The following is a 19,019-nucleotide window of genomic DNA, read 5'->3' as shown; positions in this document are numbered from 1 at the left end:
CAGGATCACAGGCACAGCAATGACACTGTTTTGGCACTGGCAGCTCCAGCAGCAGCAGGTGAATTGATGCCCTGAGAGATGGAGCCAAGGATAAAGGGTGCAGGTGGCTTATGGGTGCCCAGTGGTTTGGAGACTGATAAGATGGCAGAAGAGGAAACCCTGCAGTGAGTGTCTCAGCAAAACTTGCTGTCTTTTACAACAGTTTACCTTCCAGAAGAGATTTGTGTCTCTGGACACAGGTCCTGGACACAGGACCTCTGGAGCTGTAGGTAAGTCCAGGTGAGTAAACCTACCAGGTCAGGTCTTAAAATGTTGCTGTTCTCTTGCTTCCAGCAGGCACAGAGCCACAGCTCTCTCCCCACTTTATATTGCCCTTTGATTTGTGTGTTCATCACTGTCCAGGAATGAAAGCCCTCAGACAGTCACCTTGGTCTAAGCCCTCTGCTTTTCACTGCTTGTTCCTGCCTGTGGAGCCTCCCTGGTATCACTGAACAAAACCCAATTTGCATCTAATCCCTAAAGCCCCAAGGATAAAGCATGAGGGTAAAAATAACCACTGCAGACCAGTGTGGCTTCCCCAGCCCATCCATGAAAGGTTGCCTGTCCAAAGGGTGGCTGTGGACAAGCTAAGGATGCTTTGTGGGGGTATTTATGTAGCTAGAAAGTGGTCAGTGATGCTAAAGAAGCAGAGTTTGTTGTGACTGAAAGTGGGGCAATGGCGCGGGGTGCCCTGAAGAGAATGGAAGTGTGAAAAAGAAGGAGAAAACACAGGGTGAGGGTAATGAAGCAGCAGTTCTCACTGCACTCTGCTGGTCAGAAGGATGGCAGAAGGCAAGAGGGAGCAAAGTTGCTCTGACATCCTCCTGCAAGCAGGAGAGCTTTCTCCCCTGTGTTCTGTGCCACCGTGCTGGTGGCAGCAGATGAGCACAGCCCTGCACTGCAATCCCTATTTCATCTCTCACCACCTTCCCATCCCCTTCCAGCCTCCCTCCTTCCCACCTCCCCACAGGGACCCGGATCAGGCTGTAGCACTGAGTAGGGTTTACCTCAGGGCTGGGTTTAGCTATCCTAAAGTGATCCCCCAAACCACCAGAAGAATGGAAAATTTCAAACATTTCCAACCCAAAAGTCATTTTTCAGCCCAGGGAGCAGAAATGTTATTTCTTGATCTGCTCCTGGGCACCTGGTTTAGAAGGGCTGCATGGCCATGCTGGGCTGCCCTAGGGACCCTTCCAGCACAGGGGGTTTCAAAACCCATCCCCAGCTGTGAAAGTCTCCTCCACTGCCTAAAATGGGTCAGGTTGTTGTTGTGGGGTTGTTTAGCCTGAAGGATTGGAGAATGAGGGAGAGCTGCTTGCTTTATACAGCTACCTCAAAGTCAGGTGTAGCAAGGTGTGGGTCAGGCTCTTTTCTCATGTAAGAAGCAATAGAACAAGAGGAAATGACCTCAGGTTGTGTCAGGGAAGGTTTAGATTGGATATTAAGAAAAACTGAATATTCTTCACTGAAAGGGTTGTTGGGCACTGGAATGGTCTACCTAGGGAAGTGGTGGAGTCACCATCTCTGGAAAAATTTAAAGGCCATGGAGATGTGGTGCTGAGAGACATGGACTAGTGGTGAGCCTGGCAGTGCTGGGTTAACTGTTGGATTTAATGATCTTTAAAGTCTTCTCCAACTAAAACAATTCTATGATTTTATGACATGAAAAGGGTGAGCAGTGGGGGAAGAGGGAGAGGTTAGCATGAGACTCTATCTCTGCCTCTTGGTTTGCAGTTCATTGGCTTCCCCTCACCATGCACAAGACTGTGCCCTGATTACTGGGGATTTTTGGTTGCCCCACATGCACTGTTTGCAGGTCAGTTCCAAAGCATGATGAGCTGATCCACCTAACCAGGAGTTTTGCACTAAAATGTGGGAATTTTCTCAAAAACTGGTTTTCTACCTCAGTACCTCCATGCTTCTTGACAGAATCAAGCAGGACATCGTTCATATTTTTCATATATTCAAATCCTCTATGACAGACTTTCCCAAGGAGGTGCCAAGCTTCAGCATTGCATGGTACAGTTGTGGTCCTTCACCTGTGACAACTGGGACAACATCTAGGTCTCTGCCAGGACCTAAATGATGAAGTATGCCCAGGTCCAATTGCAAAAAGCTGAGTGGGTCTCCCTAGCACTGTTCGTGTTCATCCCATAGGATCTGGTTTGTGCCAAGAAGGATTGTACAAATGAATCCCTCACTACTAAGCAGTGTCTCAAGGGATACATGCAAAACACCAATATTGGGATAAATGCAGATAAATATTCACACTAACACATGCAGGACAGAGCAGTCTTACCATCTCTCACACTTGGCAAACTCAAGGAACCTATAGCATGAATATTTTACATTAAAGAGTGCTCTATGCTTGCACCACAGCTCAGCCTCAGAACCACAGAATGTCAGGGGTTGGAAGGGACCTCTGAAGATCATTGAGTCCAATCCCCCTGCCAGAGCAGAACCAAAACTAGGGCAGGTCACTCAGAAATACATCCAGATGGGTCTTGAAAGTCTCCAGAGAAGCAAACTCCAAAACCTCTCTGGGGAGCCTGTTTCAGGTCTCTGTAACCCTTACAGTAAAGAAATTCTTCCTCGTGTTGAGGTGAAACTTCCTGTACTTTATCTTGAATCCATTTCCCCCCATCCTATCACAGGACACAGGTGAGAAGAGGTTGTCCCTTTTTCTTGACAGCCAGCCCTCATATATTTATATACATGAATTAGATCCTCTCTCAGTCTTCTCCATATTAAAAAGCCCCAACAAACTCAATGTTCAGAATGTTGAAAGGAAAAGAAGAAAATCACAAAGAGGGTAAGAAGACAAGAAATGTTCTTTTCAGAGCAGGCCTTTGGTCTGACTAGGTCAATTTTCAGTCTCTGTGCATTTCCAAGGTATGAAACACCAACACAATGTCTTCTATAACAAACTTGGAAGATGCTTTTGGGAGCCTCACAGTTATTGTGCATTTTGCTTCAGTGACCGAAGTACTGAAACGTTGTGATAATGTTTTATCAAACAAAAGGAATAACTGAGAATCAGACTGAGCCAAGCACGATGTGGCAAGATTTTAGGGCTACTGTGATCCTGAGGTTAACTTCCAGCTAAGCAGATTGAAGTCTTAACCAAGCTCAGCCTTGGAATACAGGATGCTGCTGCACTCTTACCAGAGCCCTATCAGGAGCTTTCATGGTGCTCAGTAAGCTAAAACTAGATACAAAGCAATCATAGTTAAGGATGTTTACATTTAACACACCCATTTTTAAGATATAATTAGTCAGTCTTCCCTCTTTTTTTTTTTTTTAATCTCAAATTTAGCACTGTGAAACAATTTCTTTACCCTGAAGCATCTCTCCAGCACACACACAGGATTTTAATAAGTTTGACCATTCATTAACTGGATAGAGCAAAAAGTATGTCTAGTTTCAGAGGGTTTTTCCTTCTTTTTTTGATTTTTCATAATGTTGAACCAGAATCTGGAAAGGGAAAGTGGACATTTAAGTAAGCCTATATTTATGCATTAAAATATAACTGCAGCAAGGGTTCTAGATCTGCATATGAGACAGCTGACTTCCACCCAAAGTGCTTCTGAATTCTGTATATTTAAAGAGGTTTTCACCACCACATATGACCATCAGCGGGTATGTTTTATATTTGTAAAATCTGCCTCAAGATCATGTAATTTGTGCCATTCATGATAAAATCTTATGTTCTTAAGCCACAGAGATGAAGGTGTTTTCATGTGTGATTCTCTAACACCTTTTCTTTAATTCTTATTCCAGTCCAAAAAGTAAAGCACAGGACATCATCTATACTTTGGATTTCTCATTCCCTCCCATCACTCTCCCACTGGACGTTTGCTGACATTATAAGGGCAAGCTGTTCACTTTTTTCCACCCCTACTCTGTGGGAGAGGGTGTCTCATGCTGTTTCAGAGGGCACAGAGCACATTTGCAATGATAAGCAAGTGTTAAACAACAGCATGTGACAAGCTGGAAATTTCACTTTAGCCCAAAACCTTCACCTAGAGATTGCAAGAGTTCCTGACAGCTGCAGCTGATCCAGCTCCATGTGCTGGAAGAAACTAATCTTGATGGAGCCTTTCTGATGTTGAGATCTGGGAGGTCCCACACAAGGTACAAAAGATGCTTAAATCTCAGCTCAGACCTTAAATCACTGGTCAGCAATGAGGTTCTGGCATGGCCCAGGCTCTCAGTGTGCAGCTGCACAGCTGGAGAAGCTGCTCATGCTCCAGAGATATTCCCACCTGATGATGGAGTTTCTTTAGTGACTGGATTTCAAAGTATGAACTGGGCCCTTCCCTTCCCTTTCTGAGCCTGCAGCTCTTCCCTGCCAAGTCTGAGAGCAGCAGTTCCTGTGCCACATGCTGGAATGGCCTGGTTCAGGCAAAACCCAGGCTCAGGCAAAGTCAATGAGAAAAAAGAGAAGAGAAGAGGAAGAGAAGAGAAGAGAAGAGAAGAGAAGAGAAGAGAAGAGAAGAGAAGAGAAGAGAAGAGAAGAGAAGAGAAGAGAAAAGAAAAGAAAAGAAAAGAAAGAAAAGAAAAGAAAAAGAAAAGAAGAGAAAAGAAAAGAAAGGAAAAGAAAAAGAAAAGAAAAGAAAAGAAAAGAAAAGAAAAAAAGAAAAAGAAAAGAAAAGAAAAAAAAAGAAAAGAAAAGAAAAGAAAAGAAAAGAAAAGAAAAGAAAAGAAAAGAAAAGAAAAGAAAAGAAAAGAAAAGAAAAGAAAAGAAAAGAAAAGAAAAGAAAAGAAAAGAAAAGAAAAGAAAAGAAAAGACAAGACTTAATTCCCCCCTTGCTGGCCAGCTGGCTCAGTTTCTTTAATTCCTGTGCTCAGCCCCCGTGGTCTGGTGGTGGTGTCAGCTAGGTGACACCTGAACCCCTCTGTTGTCAAGGTGCCTGATTTTCAGGGCCAAGCATTTGTCCTTTCCTGTGCTCCTTACACAGGAGCTATTAACTTCAAGCAGTTTCCAGGTTGGATTTGCCTCTTCAACCAGAACAGGACTCCAAACAGGAAAAGTGAGAACCAAAGCTGCCAGGTTAGAAATGTCAGGACTGCTGGGCTGCCTGTTCAAGAAGAGAAAAAATGGGGCACCTCCAGAGGGCAAATTTGGTCTTAAATTAACTTAATCTACTTTTTAGGGTCTTCAGTCCTCCTAAAACCTACAGTGACCCAAGTCCTATTTTAAGAACCTTCACTAAATGCTTAAAGCAAGGTTATACGTGTTCCTAGATTTATATGTTAAGGTAGTGCTATTTTTAGGAGTGAGTTCAAGATACCAAGAAGGATTCATATTTATTGTGTAAAAGCACTTCTGAAAATATTTAGCATATCAATTGCAAATAATAGTAATAATAATAATAATAATAATAATAATAATAATAATAATAGTAATAATACAGCAACAACATCTTGACTTATCTGAGGTGTTTTCCTGCAAGGCAACAAAACTTTTTTTCCAAATAGATATTTTACAATTGCTTTAATGTTTTGGGTTTTTATAAAGATAAAAAAATATATTTTTTTTTCCAAAGTCTCTTGTACAGAGTACAGAAGTTTCCAGTTTACATGGATGTAACCTGCTTGGAAAGATTTTGGTTCTGACAGAGCAGGAAGGATTGGGCTCCTAATTTTAAAACAGAAGTGCTGCTGATGGTGGGAGCACGTGAAATCTAGCTACCTTAGGATTAAAAAAAATACATATTTAGAGAAAAATTCTGATAAATGATCAAAGAGCCAAATAGTAAAGCATTTCCAGAGGATAGAACTTCAGCATTTGTCTTGTGAGCACTCTGCAAAATCTCAGTCTCCCTGCTGCAATAAACTGCCAATATCTGGCAATCTATTTTGTAGGAGGATGGCATTTAATTCCAATTCCTTCAGTGGAATCAAATTCTTTATTCATATTAATGGTTTTTTTAGTTCTTTTGCAACTGTCTAGCAATAATTTCCAAAAACAGTTTTTCAAAATTTTGTCAGAGATTTTGTGTTAGACAAAGCTGCAATGAGGAGAAGCTTTGATTTTTCCCCATGAAATTATTCAGTAAAGTTTTTTTATCATGTTGGTAGAAATGCAGATGACCTGAGGTCATTCCAAAACACTTCACCTGACATAAGTATTTGCTATAAAGATCTTAAAATTCTATGCTTATGAAAATGTTATGGATTTTTTTCTTTGGTGATATGAAATTGAGGCATGGTGGGATTCAGATCATCTGATTTTACCCAGTTAAAAGGCAACTGCATAAACTGAGTATTTTTTCTCTGGTCCATGACATCTTAAAGGCTGAATTCATCCCTGTTTAATGTGGCTATTTAGAAGAAGTGAAATTTATTGCTTCTGGAGTTTCTCCTTTCTCTGCTCTGATTGCACACTGGGACAAGTTTAGATTAGATGGCAAACGTAAAAAGGGTCAAATTAGAAGAAATATATCCCACATCTCTGGCATGGGTCTTCTGATTGTGACTGCCTGTATGAGCATCCACAAGATGCAAAATCATTGACCCCAGTGTTTCCACCACCAGCCTCTTCCTAGAGACTTGGTCTGCAATCACACTCAAGTGGGCCAAAAAAATTGTAGGAATGATCCAGCTGAGCATTTTTTTTTTTTTTTGCTGTCCTGATCAACTGAGTTTTAAGACTGTCTGCTAGGAGAATTTTTCCCTGGCACAACTAGAACATAATTAATGAAGGACACAATTTAACCGGGTGAAAATTGAGCCAATTTGTGACATTAGGGGTATGAAGCTACTCAAATTTGAAGTGCTGGGGAACAATTAGATGATGCACAACATGGCAAAACAGCTTTAGGGTTGGCCCAGCCAAAACCAACACAGGACAAAAATCCAGAATAGGACTGATTTCATTCTAGAAAAGAAAGGAAAAGGATCAAGGCAAGGCAACCACCACTGATTGCTTATCACATCATCTGCAGCCTCCAAAGCACCACTCAAACTCAGCATCTGGAGCTGTCTTGGTCCTGCAGTACTTGATCTGGAAGAAGGTGAAGGATGAAGGGCAACACCAGTTAGTGAAATATCCATACTTGCAAAGCAGTGCCAGAGCCAGAAGTAAAACTCTGCTGCAGAATCCCAGCTTTAACATCAAATTTCTCTTTGACCTTGGGTTTATCATTTAAGCAAATCTTCAGTTTGACATTTGCAAAAACTCAGCTCACAGGAATCTGTTCCAAGGGAGGACCCTAGATTGCCCTTTGGGGACCAGAATGCAATCAAAACTCGTCAGAAAATGATTTTGTTTTCTGTTCAGGTTTCTAATTGCTCTGGATGTACCAGTGTAAATTTTCTGACTCAGCTGCTGCTGACATCTCCTTCTTGTTTAATACTGTCTGTGAATTTCATTCCTATGCAATTCAATTCCACTTCCCGATAATTGAGATGTTAGCTGAGACCAGACCCAACACAAATTCTCCAGATACCCTGCAAGATACCTTCTATAAACTTGTTACAGTATCATTTTTCATGGTTCTTCATTTAAAATATTCCAGCCAGTTTCCAACCCACATGACTGGCTTCTCATTCAAGCCAATCTGAATTAATATTTTTATTAAGATTTCCTCATAATCCTGAACAAGCCAGGGAATCTGCTAGACTGATTTTATAAACCTTTTATGTCTTTGACCTCTTGATTTTACATGGAAGAGGCATGAGATTGCTCATAACACCCTAACAGTGCTTTGCCTGAATTTCTTCAGCTGCACTCCAGCACTCCGATATGATGGGAAAATCAGTGTAAGGAAGAGGAAGATCTGAGTTACAGCAGAATATGAATTCTTGAATACATGGTCCTGCACCAAAAATCACCATCTATCACCCCAAAATTCTCCTATCCTAGTTACCTTTTATTTAGCTACTCTAAAGGAAGTGAAAAAAATGTCATATTCCTTTATTTTTCCTTATAATTTTTGGTACTTCACAGAGTAATTTGTCTTTCTACAAAAAAAAAAAAGGTTAAAAAAAAAAGTATCAAAATCATTCCTAAAGGAGCATTGTTCAGATCTATTAAGTAGTGACAAATGACCTGCTTTAATCTTCCTTTTGAGGTGAATATTCTGATTAAAATGCCACTGAGCATATGCAATTACAGTATTTGTCATTTATATAATTCATTTTTCCATTCAAGGATGTCCTCTTTTTCCCACCTCCAAAATCTTATATTAGAGGCAAGAAGATGTAGAAGTTATAAGGTTAGAAGCATTTTTCTTTTAGGAGAAAAAAGGCCCTTTTCTTTAAAATTATTTTTTTCTCCAAAATGAAACATCATGAAATGTTTTATGAGACCAAAGGAGCTCTTATGCTTGTCATGCTTGTGGAATTTATTTTTTACTATATAGCTAATGCCTAATACTTGTGCTAATCTTGAAGCTTGGGGAAAGAAAGGATTGGAGAGACATTTGTGAATATTTGGAAAGATTCATGTTTCTTTGCTGGTGTCCCAACATTCTAAACAGTTTACAAAGGTAAATTTGTGTTGTAAATCGTGTGAGGAGTGTTTTTTCTGTCCAAATAGAAAATAAGATTTGGACAGGAGAGCTATGGTTAGTTAACAAAGAAATAACCACTGGTAGAGCCTTTATTACCACACCTTCCAACCACTCCTGAACAGAAGTGTGTTTGTCATCTGGATCCAAAATACACTTTCTATTAGAAGATGTTTTATACTTATTTGTGAATAAAAAAATCACTCCATAGGACAGGAGCCAAGAAGAACATGAGCAAACTGAAGCGTGGATTTTCAGGACAAAAAAATGCACATGGGACTTTCCATGTCGTTGCCTGCTCAGTACTGAATTTGTTGCTGTATTTATTTAAAGAATCCAAATCTGCTCTAAGAAACTATCCCATAAAACGGTTCGGAAAGCCGATTTAAGTCACAGGCCCTGTCAAACAGGAGATTGTGTTGCATAACAAACTGCAGCTCACAGCATCTTTCCTCTTAACGAACTGCAAATTGTTTTACAAAGTGAACCTGCTCTGGAAGCTGGAACTGAGGATCACTTGGCCCATTACGAGTGAAAAATGGCATTAAAAGAGCCAGAGCACCCTCCTGGGGAATAAATAAATTTGTGTCCATGAGGATCAGGCTGTGTCCCCAGCACACAGGGACCCTGCCAGGCAGAGCTGATGCTGTGACTTCATTTATCCGTGACCTCTCCTGCCCCAAAGTTTCTACATGGGAAAATGCTTCGTTTCAAAGTGACTTTTTTTTTTTTCACCTTTATTTTCTAATCTACAGTATAAAGTGTGAGCAAAATATTTTGAAGGAATTTTGAAAGAATACTTGGAAAGAATCATTTCAACACCAAAACAGAAACGTTTTGTGGCAGACACTTCAAAATGAAACTACAGAAACACACACTTCTCTTTTCTTCCTCCAAGAGAAAAGGGAAAGGTAGACATCATTTCACAGATGCTTTTGATTTCAAGAATACTATGATTTCTGATAGAAAAAGTTGAAATTTTATGGGCCCAGCTCAGGTAGTGCATGGTTTAGCACAGGTGACAGAAGCAGCACAACGCTCCATGGCCACTTCTGAATCGTAGCACCCCGTACGAAGCTGCTGACACAGGTGAAAAAAATCCACCATGAATGTGGTAGGAATAACACCTTCCTGCCAGACTGACAGCACTTGTGTAACACTGGGGGAAACAGTTACACAAGGTGTAAGAAAAGGAAGACCCTGTCCTACACACCAGCAACTTTCCTGTCTTGCTTAGGTACCTAACTCAGGGATAAGTTTTAGGTGCCCACAGAGTGCGTCCTATAGGTGATGTTTATGTTCCTAATATATTGCAAGAGGATGGAACTGAAGGGCTTGGGCTTCCCAATGTTACCTCCCAGGTCTCCCCCCAGCCACACAAGGAAATTAATCGTTAATTAGGAACTCTCTCTTTAATCCCAAATTGCATACCCTAGGTCGGAGACATCAGTGGCATTGCCTTCCAAGGCATGGGATAGGTAGTTGAGACTGCCCTTTGCTTTCTTGTATGCCCTTAGAGAAAACAAGTGGGCTTTAGGGTTTGTCCAAGTCAAGCTTTAAAAGGAGAATTATTCTGGGAGTTGCTAAAAAATTTATCATGTTATATTTTGAGGAAACATTATACAGCAACGGTGCTGACTTTTCCAGCCTTGCTACAGATTATTATTGTACCAAAACCTTCCTGCAACATTATCCAGGGAATGATATGCTTGTCTCACAACTTGTAATCCCCCCAGTAGCTCCATGCCTGTGGTACCAGTTTGTTACCAAGAGTGGGCTGGAGAGGGGTGTGTTTGGTGCCAGAATGCAGAACAAGGGAATAAACCTGATCTGGCCAGCTCATGGCTGTGGAAGGGCTTTTCTGACATCTCACAAAGCTGTTTCTGGGCATGCAGAATGGGCATCATGCAGGAATTACCCCCCAAAGTGTGAGCTGGGTTAAGGAGAAAAAAATAGGCTGCAGAAAAATCTCATTGCCATACCAGAGTCGCCTACCCCCAAATTATTCCCTGTTCTCCCTTGAGGTGGTTCCACAGTAATTCTTCTTAGCTGGAAATCCTGCTGCTGCACCCAGATCACCCTGACTGATGGCCTCAAACATCTCCAAGCACTTCACCCAAAGCCCCTGCTCCCAAGTGGTGTAACCTGTGTGGAAATGAAGCTAATTCACATCCAGTGCACCCAGGGCAATGACATGTACTACTGCATGGGATCATCCCTACGATGCTCAGGAGCTCTGTCACTGCCCTCTCCCTTTGTAGGATCCTTCACAGCTCTGCTACCAACAACTCCCTTTACTATCTATTCTCCACATAAGTGTCTTTCACCTTGGTGAGCAGGAAAATGGAGGACAGGACCAGTATAGTGAGCCACAGAGGTATAAAAGACTCTGTAGCTTGCCCTTTCTGCCTCCCCTTTTTTTCCCTTCTCTTTCCATCACAGGCAGGACCACTTTACCTGCACTGTTGAAAACTTTGTTCCATCTGTATTTAAAGCTGCTTTTCAGCTCCAGTCCCAGCCAGGCACAGTGTGTCTCACTGTTTGCACCAGGAGTGTGCAATGCATCTGTGGCATCTGCATAAATTAAGGGCATTCTGTAGAAATGCAAGAATAATTTTAATAACTCAATTCATTTTCCTCTTGGAAAATCAGTCATCATGGGTTTTTTTGTCAGAACGTTTGTAGTAATAACTGTGTAGAGATCTGCATAGGGCTCTTATGTTTAATACAGGTTTTGTTCTTAATTTAGCATTTTCAAAATGTCTGGATCAACCTCACCTACATCGTTTTTTAGCAACCAAGAAAGATAAGCATGTAGTAAGCATGCTCACATCCACATAAAGGGCATTAAATAATTTAAGAACTTCTTTTATCCTTACAAAGTTCCTTCCACTTCTACCACAGCACATACTTGTGATCAGTTAGTGCTGTTTTAAGTATCTCCCCTCTGTTACAGCATCTTTCTCTGGCTGGGAAGATGGCACATCTTTACTCGGGCTCATCGATTGTATTCTCTCACCTTGCCAGCAGAGAGACATCAGATTTTGTTTTAAATCTTGTTACAGATAACAAGAATACCCATCCATTTTTAATTCAGTTCAGAGCCCTCCAACAGCAGCCAGTATAAGACTCTTGAAAGACATTTTGGAAAGGTGCAGGGATGGCTGAGATGAGATGTTAGGTCAGCACAGAAACATGGCCAAGAGTTAAATAAATATTTAGTAAACAAAATGTAATTTTGTTTTTCTGTCCACAGAGAAGTAGCTATTGAAGGAAGAGGGCAAAGTGCTACTGGACTTTCTGCCTTTAGCAAGTGGTTGCCATCCACCTCAGGTCCACAGTGAGGAGCAGTCGTTACTGACTGAAGGGATTTGCAATTGCATCTTCCTCTTCTGTCTACCCAAACAACCTTCCAATTGCTTCTTTATTATTATTCACAGCACGGCAGGGTCTCCAGAAGGCCTGGCACTGCATAAAAGGCCATGTCTCCCAGCAAGTGCTGACAAAACTGAAGAGTGGAATAGCTGGGAGGGAAAGGCATGAAGCAGCTGACCAAGGTCACCCAGGAGGTCATTCTGCAAAGAATGCAGACTCTGACATGGTCACAGCTCTCAGTTCCCAACAGTTTGTTGGGAAGGAATGAGCCCCACACTCAACAAACCTGAAAAGAGTGAAGGTCAAATTTACCCCGGATGCTGGTTAAGAAAGTTAGCTTCATAACTGAGGAATGATGCAAAAAGAATACCCTAAATCCCACCTTGGCAGGTTTCTGCTCTCTTTCTGCTGTTTATGTTGGGACAGCCTGTCCTATTAGGGGTCAACCTCTTGTCATGTCCCTGGTGCAGTCAGGGCTTCAAGTCTGGACCCTTTTAGGCAGGAGGTTTAACACCTGCTCTAGAAGAGCTGAGAAAAAAACCTGTTCTTAATGTAGTAAGCAGAAGGAGAGGAGAATTTTCCTAAAAAATGCAAGGAACTGCTTCATCTCTTGCTGTCTGAACATGCCCTCAAGAACTGGTAGCTGCAGGGACATCCCCCAGTAAGTTCACAGCAAACCTGCTGCAAACACCCCCCCTGACAGCCCCCCCGGGGCCAAGATGGATGAGGACCCCTTCCCAGTCCTTCCTGACACTATGAGAACACACCTGGAAGAATAAGAGAGTTGTGGTTTGTGTTGATTTTATTTTGGTTTTTTTTTTTTTTCTTTTCTAAATATGTTTTCCCAGCTTGTGATCCAGAAGAGGCTATTTGCCTTCAGACATTATCAGCTTGCTTTCATGATCCTCAGCAGCTATCTTGACCTCAGCCTGACCAATCCTGTCTTGATCTGAGAGACTGAAAACTATCTGCAGCCTCCAGCCTGCCTCTTCTGATCCTCTCCCTGCTCATGTTTTATTATTTTCCTTTGATTTAGGAACTTTTGCCAGCCCCAGAGCACTTCACAGGATCCTGAGCCACAGGATTGGGGCAGGTGGTGTCACACATGGGTACAGAGCCTCTGAGGAAGCAGCTGGTCCTTGGAGTCACAGCAATTTTGTACTTGAACCAATTTTACTGAAAGAATAAAATATCTGTGGATATTATTGATATGCAGATGCCTTCTCTGCTGTAGGTGGGCTCTGGTTTTACATCCTCTCTGTGGTTGGTGCCTCAGGGTCATGTAATGAAGGGTTAATCTTAGGGCACTGGGAAAGGGTCCACAGATGCAAACAGAGAAAATTTAGAAGTACAAATATTGGTGTGAGAAAGAGAGAGAGAATCTGGTCAGCAGCAAGTCTGCAATTTCAGGTTTCAAGATGCTAAGTGAATTCAAGTAACTTTTCTGCCTCAGCAACAAAGGATTCAATATCCAGCTGATGTGCTTATCACAAATGTGGTAATAGAGATGTCTGTTTCACTGGCTGCTGTTTATGCTACTGTTCATAAATGACTGATACTTAATTAACTGAAGGCAGCATTACAAAAACCAATCTGCTTACAAAAGCTCCTTTTAGCCAGAAGTTGTTACATTCATTCTGATCCTGGAGAGATAAGTTCAAAGTTATTATGTTTTCTCAGACAAATGGAAAAAAAAACAAAACTAAACCCAAAACAGTAAAGGTGGAATACCTGAAAAAAATGCTTTTTGCTTTTATTTTTTCTTTTTTTTATTATTATTATTTTTATTTCTTTTTCTTCAGGCAAGGACTGTATACAGAAATCATTCTCATTCTCATTCTCTGTAGTGATTTTTTTTTTCCTGATAAAGACAGTAAATTTGCTGGGGTTATTGGCAATTCAGGACAATAAACCAGTCTCCTTCTCTATAACTGACAGAATACAAGAAGTAATCGCCATGTAATAAATAATTCTGTCTATACCAATAAATAAAATGTTTAGCCCCTACACTCACCCTGGTGGCAAGGGCACAACATATCCAAGGAAACACACACTCTTATGCCCAGAATAAAGTACATACACCAACCAGGAATGGACTTTTTTCCTATTTTCCAGAATGTCCTGGACATGCAAATTGACCAAAAAAAAAAAAAGCTGGGATTTGTTAAAATTTGATTTTTAACAGGTTATTGTCTGAGAGTCAGTGCTCAGTGTGGACTCGCCCCAGCCTATGCCATTAGGACACAATCCGATACCAAACACAGGAACATTTTTTCCCCTGGACTGGGGAAAGCATAGACAAACTTGCTCTAGGATGTATCTCAAAAGACTTCATCAAGACTTCATACATCCAGCTTTATTTTCCTGCTCTGCCACAGTCTGTCTGTATGACCTTGGGCAAGTCATTCCTCTGGCTGGGCTGCAGACTGCAGCGTGGTGTAGCAATAACTATGAAAGGGATAAAGAGTGTCCCCAAAGCCTGGGGAAGGGGCATTTTCATACAGCCTCATTCACCTGGCCTTTCAGAAGAGTCAAGTAGCCCAAAATGACTCCTGTATTGCCACAGTGGGTTTTAAACCTATGCCAGGCATTTGAAACCACTCTGCAGTCTGCACTTGGGATGTAAGTGCCTTCTCTCTGCTCCTTCTCTGGCGGGTGGAGACTTAGGGACACTGAAGGCAGATGTGTTCAAGGTTAGAATCCTCTCCAACACTACAGCAAGTAACATTAAACAATCATTACCCTTCACAGCCAGATTTTCTTGGGAGAAGCCAAGTGGTTTCATTAGATTTTGCAGCCTAGTAGCAGCTGTTTCACAATCAGAGCAGTTTGCTGAAACTTGCTCATAGGGCTCCTTGAAAGATAGGACAAGAATTCCCCCATATCAGCTCTTCAGTCAGCCTCTCCTGAGAGAATTGAACCAGCCTGGGCTCCAGCAGGAGAAAAGAAGAGGTACAGAGTGAGGGCTGCTCACAGGATTTGAGAAGAGAAAAAACTACAAGATGTTTTTGCAGCTCCCAGATGGAGCGGGAGAGCAGGAGCTGGAGCAGCTCAGTTTTGTCATCATGAGTCCCAAACCAGGGACAGGGTGACACTTGACTCATGTCAGCTGCAGACTAGATGCATCAGGAACACCTTCATGGTTTGTAAACCCACTGTATTGTATTTAGAATTCTATTCAGTTCCAATTCTGACTCCATCATTAAAAGAACAAAAGAGAGCAGAATCTACCAGTTTTAACCAGGAAAGTACCCTTTGAGAAAGTGAGGGAACCTAGAAGATCCTGGTGGGTCATTCTACTGCAGGAAAGTTTATCTGTGAAAGCTCCCAAGGACATGGACTGGTGAGAATGATGGACCCTGGTCCACACTGAATCAGGGCAGCCAGATTTGACTCCTTTGTTTGCATTCTCACGAGGTCCAAGCCACATCCACTCCTTCCTGTTGTGACTCAAGTAAAAAGAAATAAAAATCCTCATAGCTACAGCCACAGAGGGATTGTTCCCTTTGCTGGACACCCAGAAAATTATAGAACCCAGAGAGTGCAGCATCTGGGGTATTTCTGGTTAAACATATACAGACACCCCAAAACAAGCAACAAATGCCTGGGTTTCTGCAGTCTTTGCTCAGAGATGCAGGGAGAGTGAGGTCAGGAAACAGCCCAGGAGCCTAAACTAAATCAGTGTTTGTGCCATGGCATGAAGGAGAGCAAGATATGTTTGCCCACAACTTCCTAACCCTGTAGCTTGGTAAATGAGACAACAGAGATGCCAGAGTGGGGCTCACCTGATGAATTAGTTTATACACAGCAGTAATTTATTCCCAGCAGCTGGAGCCAAAGAGGCCAGAGGTGGTGGGTGTCTGAGGACACACCATAGCTGAAGCCCAGTCAGGGTTCAAAGCTGACCACAGTCCCACAACAGAGCCCTTACTATATATTATATTATATAATTATATTATATATATTATACTATATCAGAAAAAAGGTAAAGTGTGTTCCTCTTTCTCTATACCACCAGGAGCTCTCTCCCTCTTCACAGAAATGGGTGGTGATTGATCACTTTTCTCTTAAATCTCATCAGATTTTGATGGCTTCACTTCCTTTCACTGAGAAGTGAGTAGAAAGTTGCCTGCTCTATCCAACTTTAAATGTAGGTACTTAGGACATTTATTCCCTTATCCAGAAGCTGGTACACAACAACTGCTTGGGGGATTGGAGGTCCTGGGCTGGTATTTGGCACTTCTCAAAGTCAAACATCTATGATTTGGGAAAACCTTTCTCTGTTTGAATTATCTAGCAATCAATTATTCCAATGAATTATCTAGCAATCAATTATTCCAATAAATCTCTAATCCAGACCAGATTATTATTTCCTTTGGTTTGTTTTTTTTGCATGTGGAGCTGTAGGCACTGTCCTAGTGAAAAACCACACATTGCATGTGACTCCATCCTACTTTTATCAAGCTCAGTTAAAGTTTCTCTACACAAGAAAATTAATCTGGATTGAGTATTTCTGCATAAAAATGGTGTATAATTATGTTAGTCTAGATTATCAGTGTTCTCCAGTGAAGCAGATTAATCTTGACTTTGAAAATAATTAAAATGGAAAGAAAACACTTTAATTCTACAATAGCAACAGCAAACTCTTAGTAAACTAAAAGACAGGGTTTGTTTTTTTTTTCAGGGACATTTGATCCAGAATAATTCATTCTCCTGAGCACTCCTTGCACTCAGGACTTTCCAGTAAGGACACTTTTTTATTTCCACACACTCAACTCAAACAGCCACAAGTCTGCACAAAACAATTACATTTAAAACAATGGGACCAAATACCAGTTGTCCCATTTGGCCCTTTTACTGAACCAAAAAGACCAAATAATCTATGTCACTGGTGCAGTTTTGGGGACAGGAACAGTTTTATTTATTCTTTTTTTTTAATTTTTTTTTTCCCCTGGAAAATGAACAGTAAGAAGCAATTGATAACTTCAAGATCTGGCCAGTACTTGCAAGAGTACTTCCTCTCTCATCCCTCAAAGAGGTTCTCTTTGAAAAAAGGTGGACAGGTAACCCCAAGAAGCCTCTCTGGTTTGCAAGAAGTACCATATCCTTTTCCCTATGACCTGAGCCATGAGTAACTACACTTGTTTGTTACACTCTATTGAATAACCTCTGGCTCTGATGTAATGCAATACAGATTTACTGTAATTCTCAGAAACTTCTTTCAGCAGCCACCTGCAAACTTATCTGCTCATAGCAGGTTAGTCCTGGTGAACTCTATTGCTCCAGATGATAGGGAACACATTTGGGTGATTATGTGCCAAGGAAATATTCCCAAGATAATTTGTGCTAAATTGTTTATTCTATTAATTGGAGAAACTGAAACTTCTTTCACCTTTTACCTTGTTTTGCCTTTGCTGGAAACCTCTAGCTGATAGAATCCATCCCAAAACTCCAGCCCATTCATCAGTGGCAGAGTTAATTATTTTCACACCGAGAGAAAAATTCCACCTCCCTCCCCCTTCTTTGCATGCAGAGAAAGAAAAAGAAGGCAGAACACCTGAAATCCCTTCTGGCCCAAACCTCCTGCTGCTCCTTCGGCACTCAAAGAGGCAGGGAGATACAGAAGCTCACTGTGCATTTCAGGAAAGACTTTTCTGGCCGTATTAAAGAGCAATTATCCCTCCACCTCAGTGAGACTGGAAAAGCTGACAGTGAAATCCCAAGTCCCCACCAACCTCTTGTCCCTTTCCCCCCCTGTTTTAACCCCTCAAGGCACCACAAGGTCTCCTGGTCCCAAGCTTGTTCTCCACTCCCTGCTTCTCCTGCTTCATTCCCATACAGATTCCCCCCCTCCCAGCACCCCTTCTCATCCAGAACAATAGCAAGGCACCAGTTTCAGATGCTCCCCGAGGAAAACCCAGATCACACACATTTAGATACAGAGAGATAGATATATTTCTCTTTGCTGTTTAGGACAAGAAATGAAGTGCTGCCTCTTTAATTGGCAAAAGCATGCAGTAAGAGCATACCTTTAATTTAGTGTTGGGATAGCTCACTTGCACCCTGGCTGTTGTCTTATTGGAGAGGGCAGCCTGCCTCAGATCCTCTAGCACTGAAATAATATCATCCAGCACGCATTTCTTATCCTGATTTCTCAACACACACAGATGGGAAAAAGTATAATTATAGCCTTTGTAGTTCACCTTCATTTCCAGCACAGCTCGGTGGATCTGCAGGATCACATCAGCCTGATGCAAAATATTGCCTCCGGGTTTGGAGAGGAGAATCACCCTGCCATACCTCCCCGGGGTGTGCAAGTCCGAATACAGCTGGCTTTTGGATTGATCGAGGGAGAAAAGGCTGCTGGCTAAGCTCCTCTCGATCTTGGCCAGGCTGTGGCTGGGGGCTACCAGGCTCTCCAGGTCAGTGTCAGGCTGGAATCGGTTGAGCAGGCTGAAGCCGAAGATGATGGTCAGGACTGCGGGCACAGTGAGGAAAAACACCGGATGCCTGCTCACGAATAAGCCCAGCTTGTAGAAAAACGACTGGAGCCCTCTGTGTATCACCTGCCGCAGCATCCTCCACCAGATCCAGCCTGCAGATGCTCCTGGCCGTCTTAGAAAGCACATGTGACATGTGTAGCTCCTTACCCCTTCCTGTCAGTTTCCCTTTCTCTCTCCCTCTCTCTCTACTACTCCTTTAAAAGACTGCAGCAAGTTGCAGCAAGACAGCCAAATATTGATCAATGGGGAGTGTGTGTGCGCGGGTGTGTGTGTGTGTGTGTGTGTGTGTGTGTGTGCCGGGGGTGGAAGGGACCGGGCAGAGCAGGGAGGAGGGAGAGGAGGTGGTGGTAGGAGTGGGGGGGTCCTTGCCTTTTTTTTTTTTTTTTCTATTTCTCTCTCTCTTTTTTTTTTTTTTCTTTCCCTCTCTCCTCCCCCCCAGATGGCATCGCACACCCCCCCCCCCTCCGTCCTCTCCTCCCCGCCCCGGTGCCCCCCTTTCTCCGGCCGGGCTCAGGCGTTGCACCGGCTGCTGCCGGCTCTGCAGTACCCGCTCCGATCCCGCCGCTGCTCCGCACAGCCCCGCGGA

The 19,019-nt window shown here is 42.4% G+C and overlaps 1 protein-coding gene across 2 annotated transcripts in view; it reads right to left on the bottom strand.

The window, feature by feature from the left end:
* Positions 1 to 18,713, bottom strand: part of PTCHD4 (patched domain containing 4) — an 81,159-nt gene extending 62,446 nt beyond the window's left edge. The window contains exon 1 of one of the 2 annotated variants that reach the window (XM_030448196.1): positions 18,134 to 18,713. In XM_030448196.1, coding sequence (XP_030304056.1) covers positions 18,134 to 18,559 — 426 coding nt within the window. In that variant the 5' untranslated portion in view covers positions 18,560 to 18,713. Of the gene's footprint in view, positions 1 to 17,959 lie in introns of both variants that reach the window. The other variant, XM_030448195.1, reaches the window with a different exon arrangement.
* Positions 18,714 to 19,019: the final 306 nt, after the last annotated feature.

This window comes from Calypte anna, chromosome 3, assembly GCF_003957555.1.
Source record: "Calypte anna isolate BGI_N300 chromosome 3, bCalAnn1_v1.p, whole genome shotgun sequence".
In the NCBI taxonomy this organism is placed as follows: domain Eukaryota; kingdom Metazoa; phylum Chordata; class Aves; order Apodiformes; family Trochilidae; genus Calypte; species Calypte anna.
Note: the sequence above shows the minus strand (reverse complement) of the source record. Positions and strands in the feature narration are given on the sequence as shown.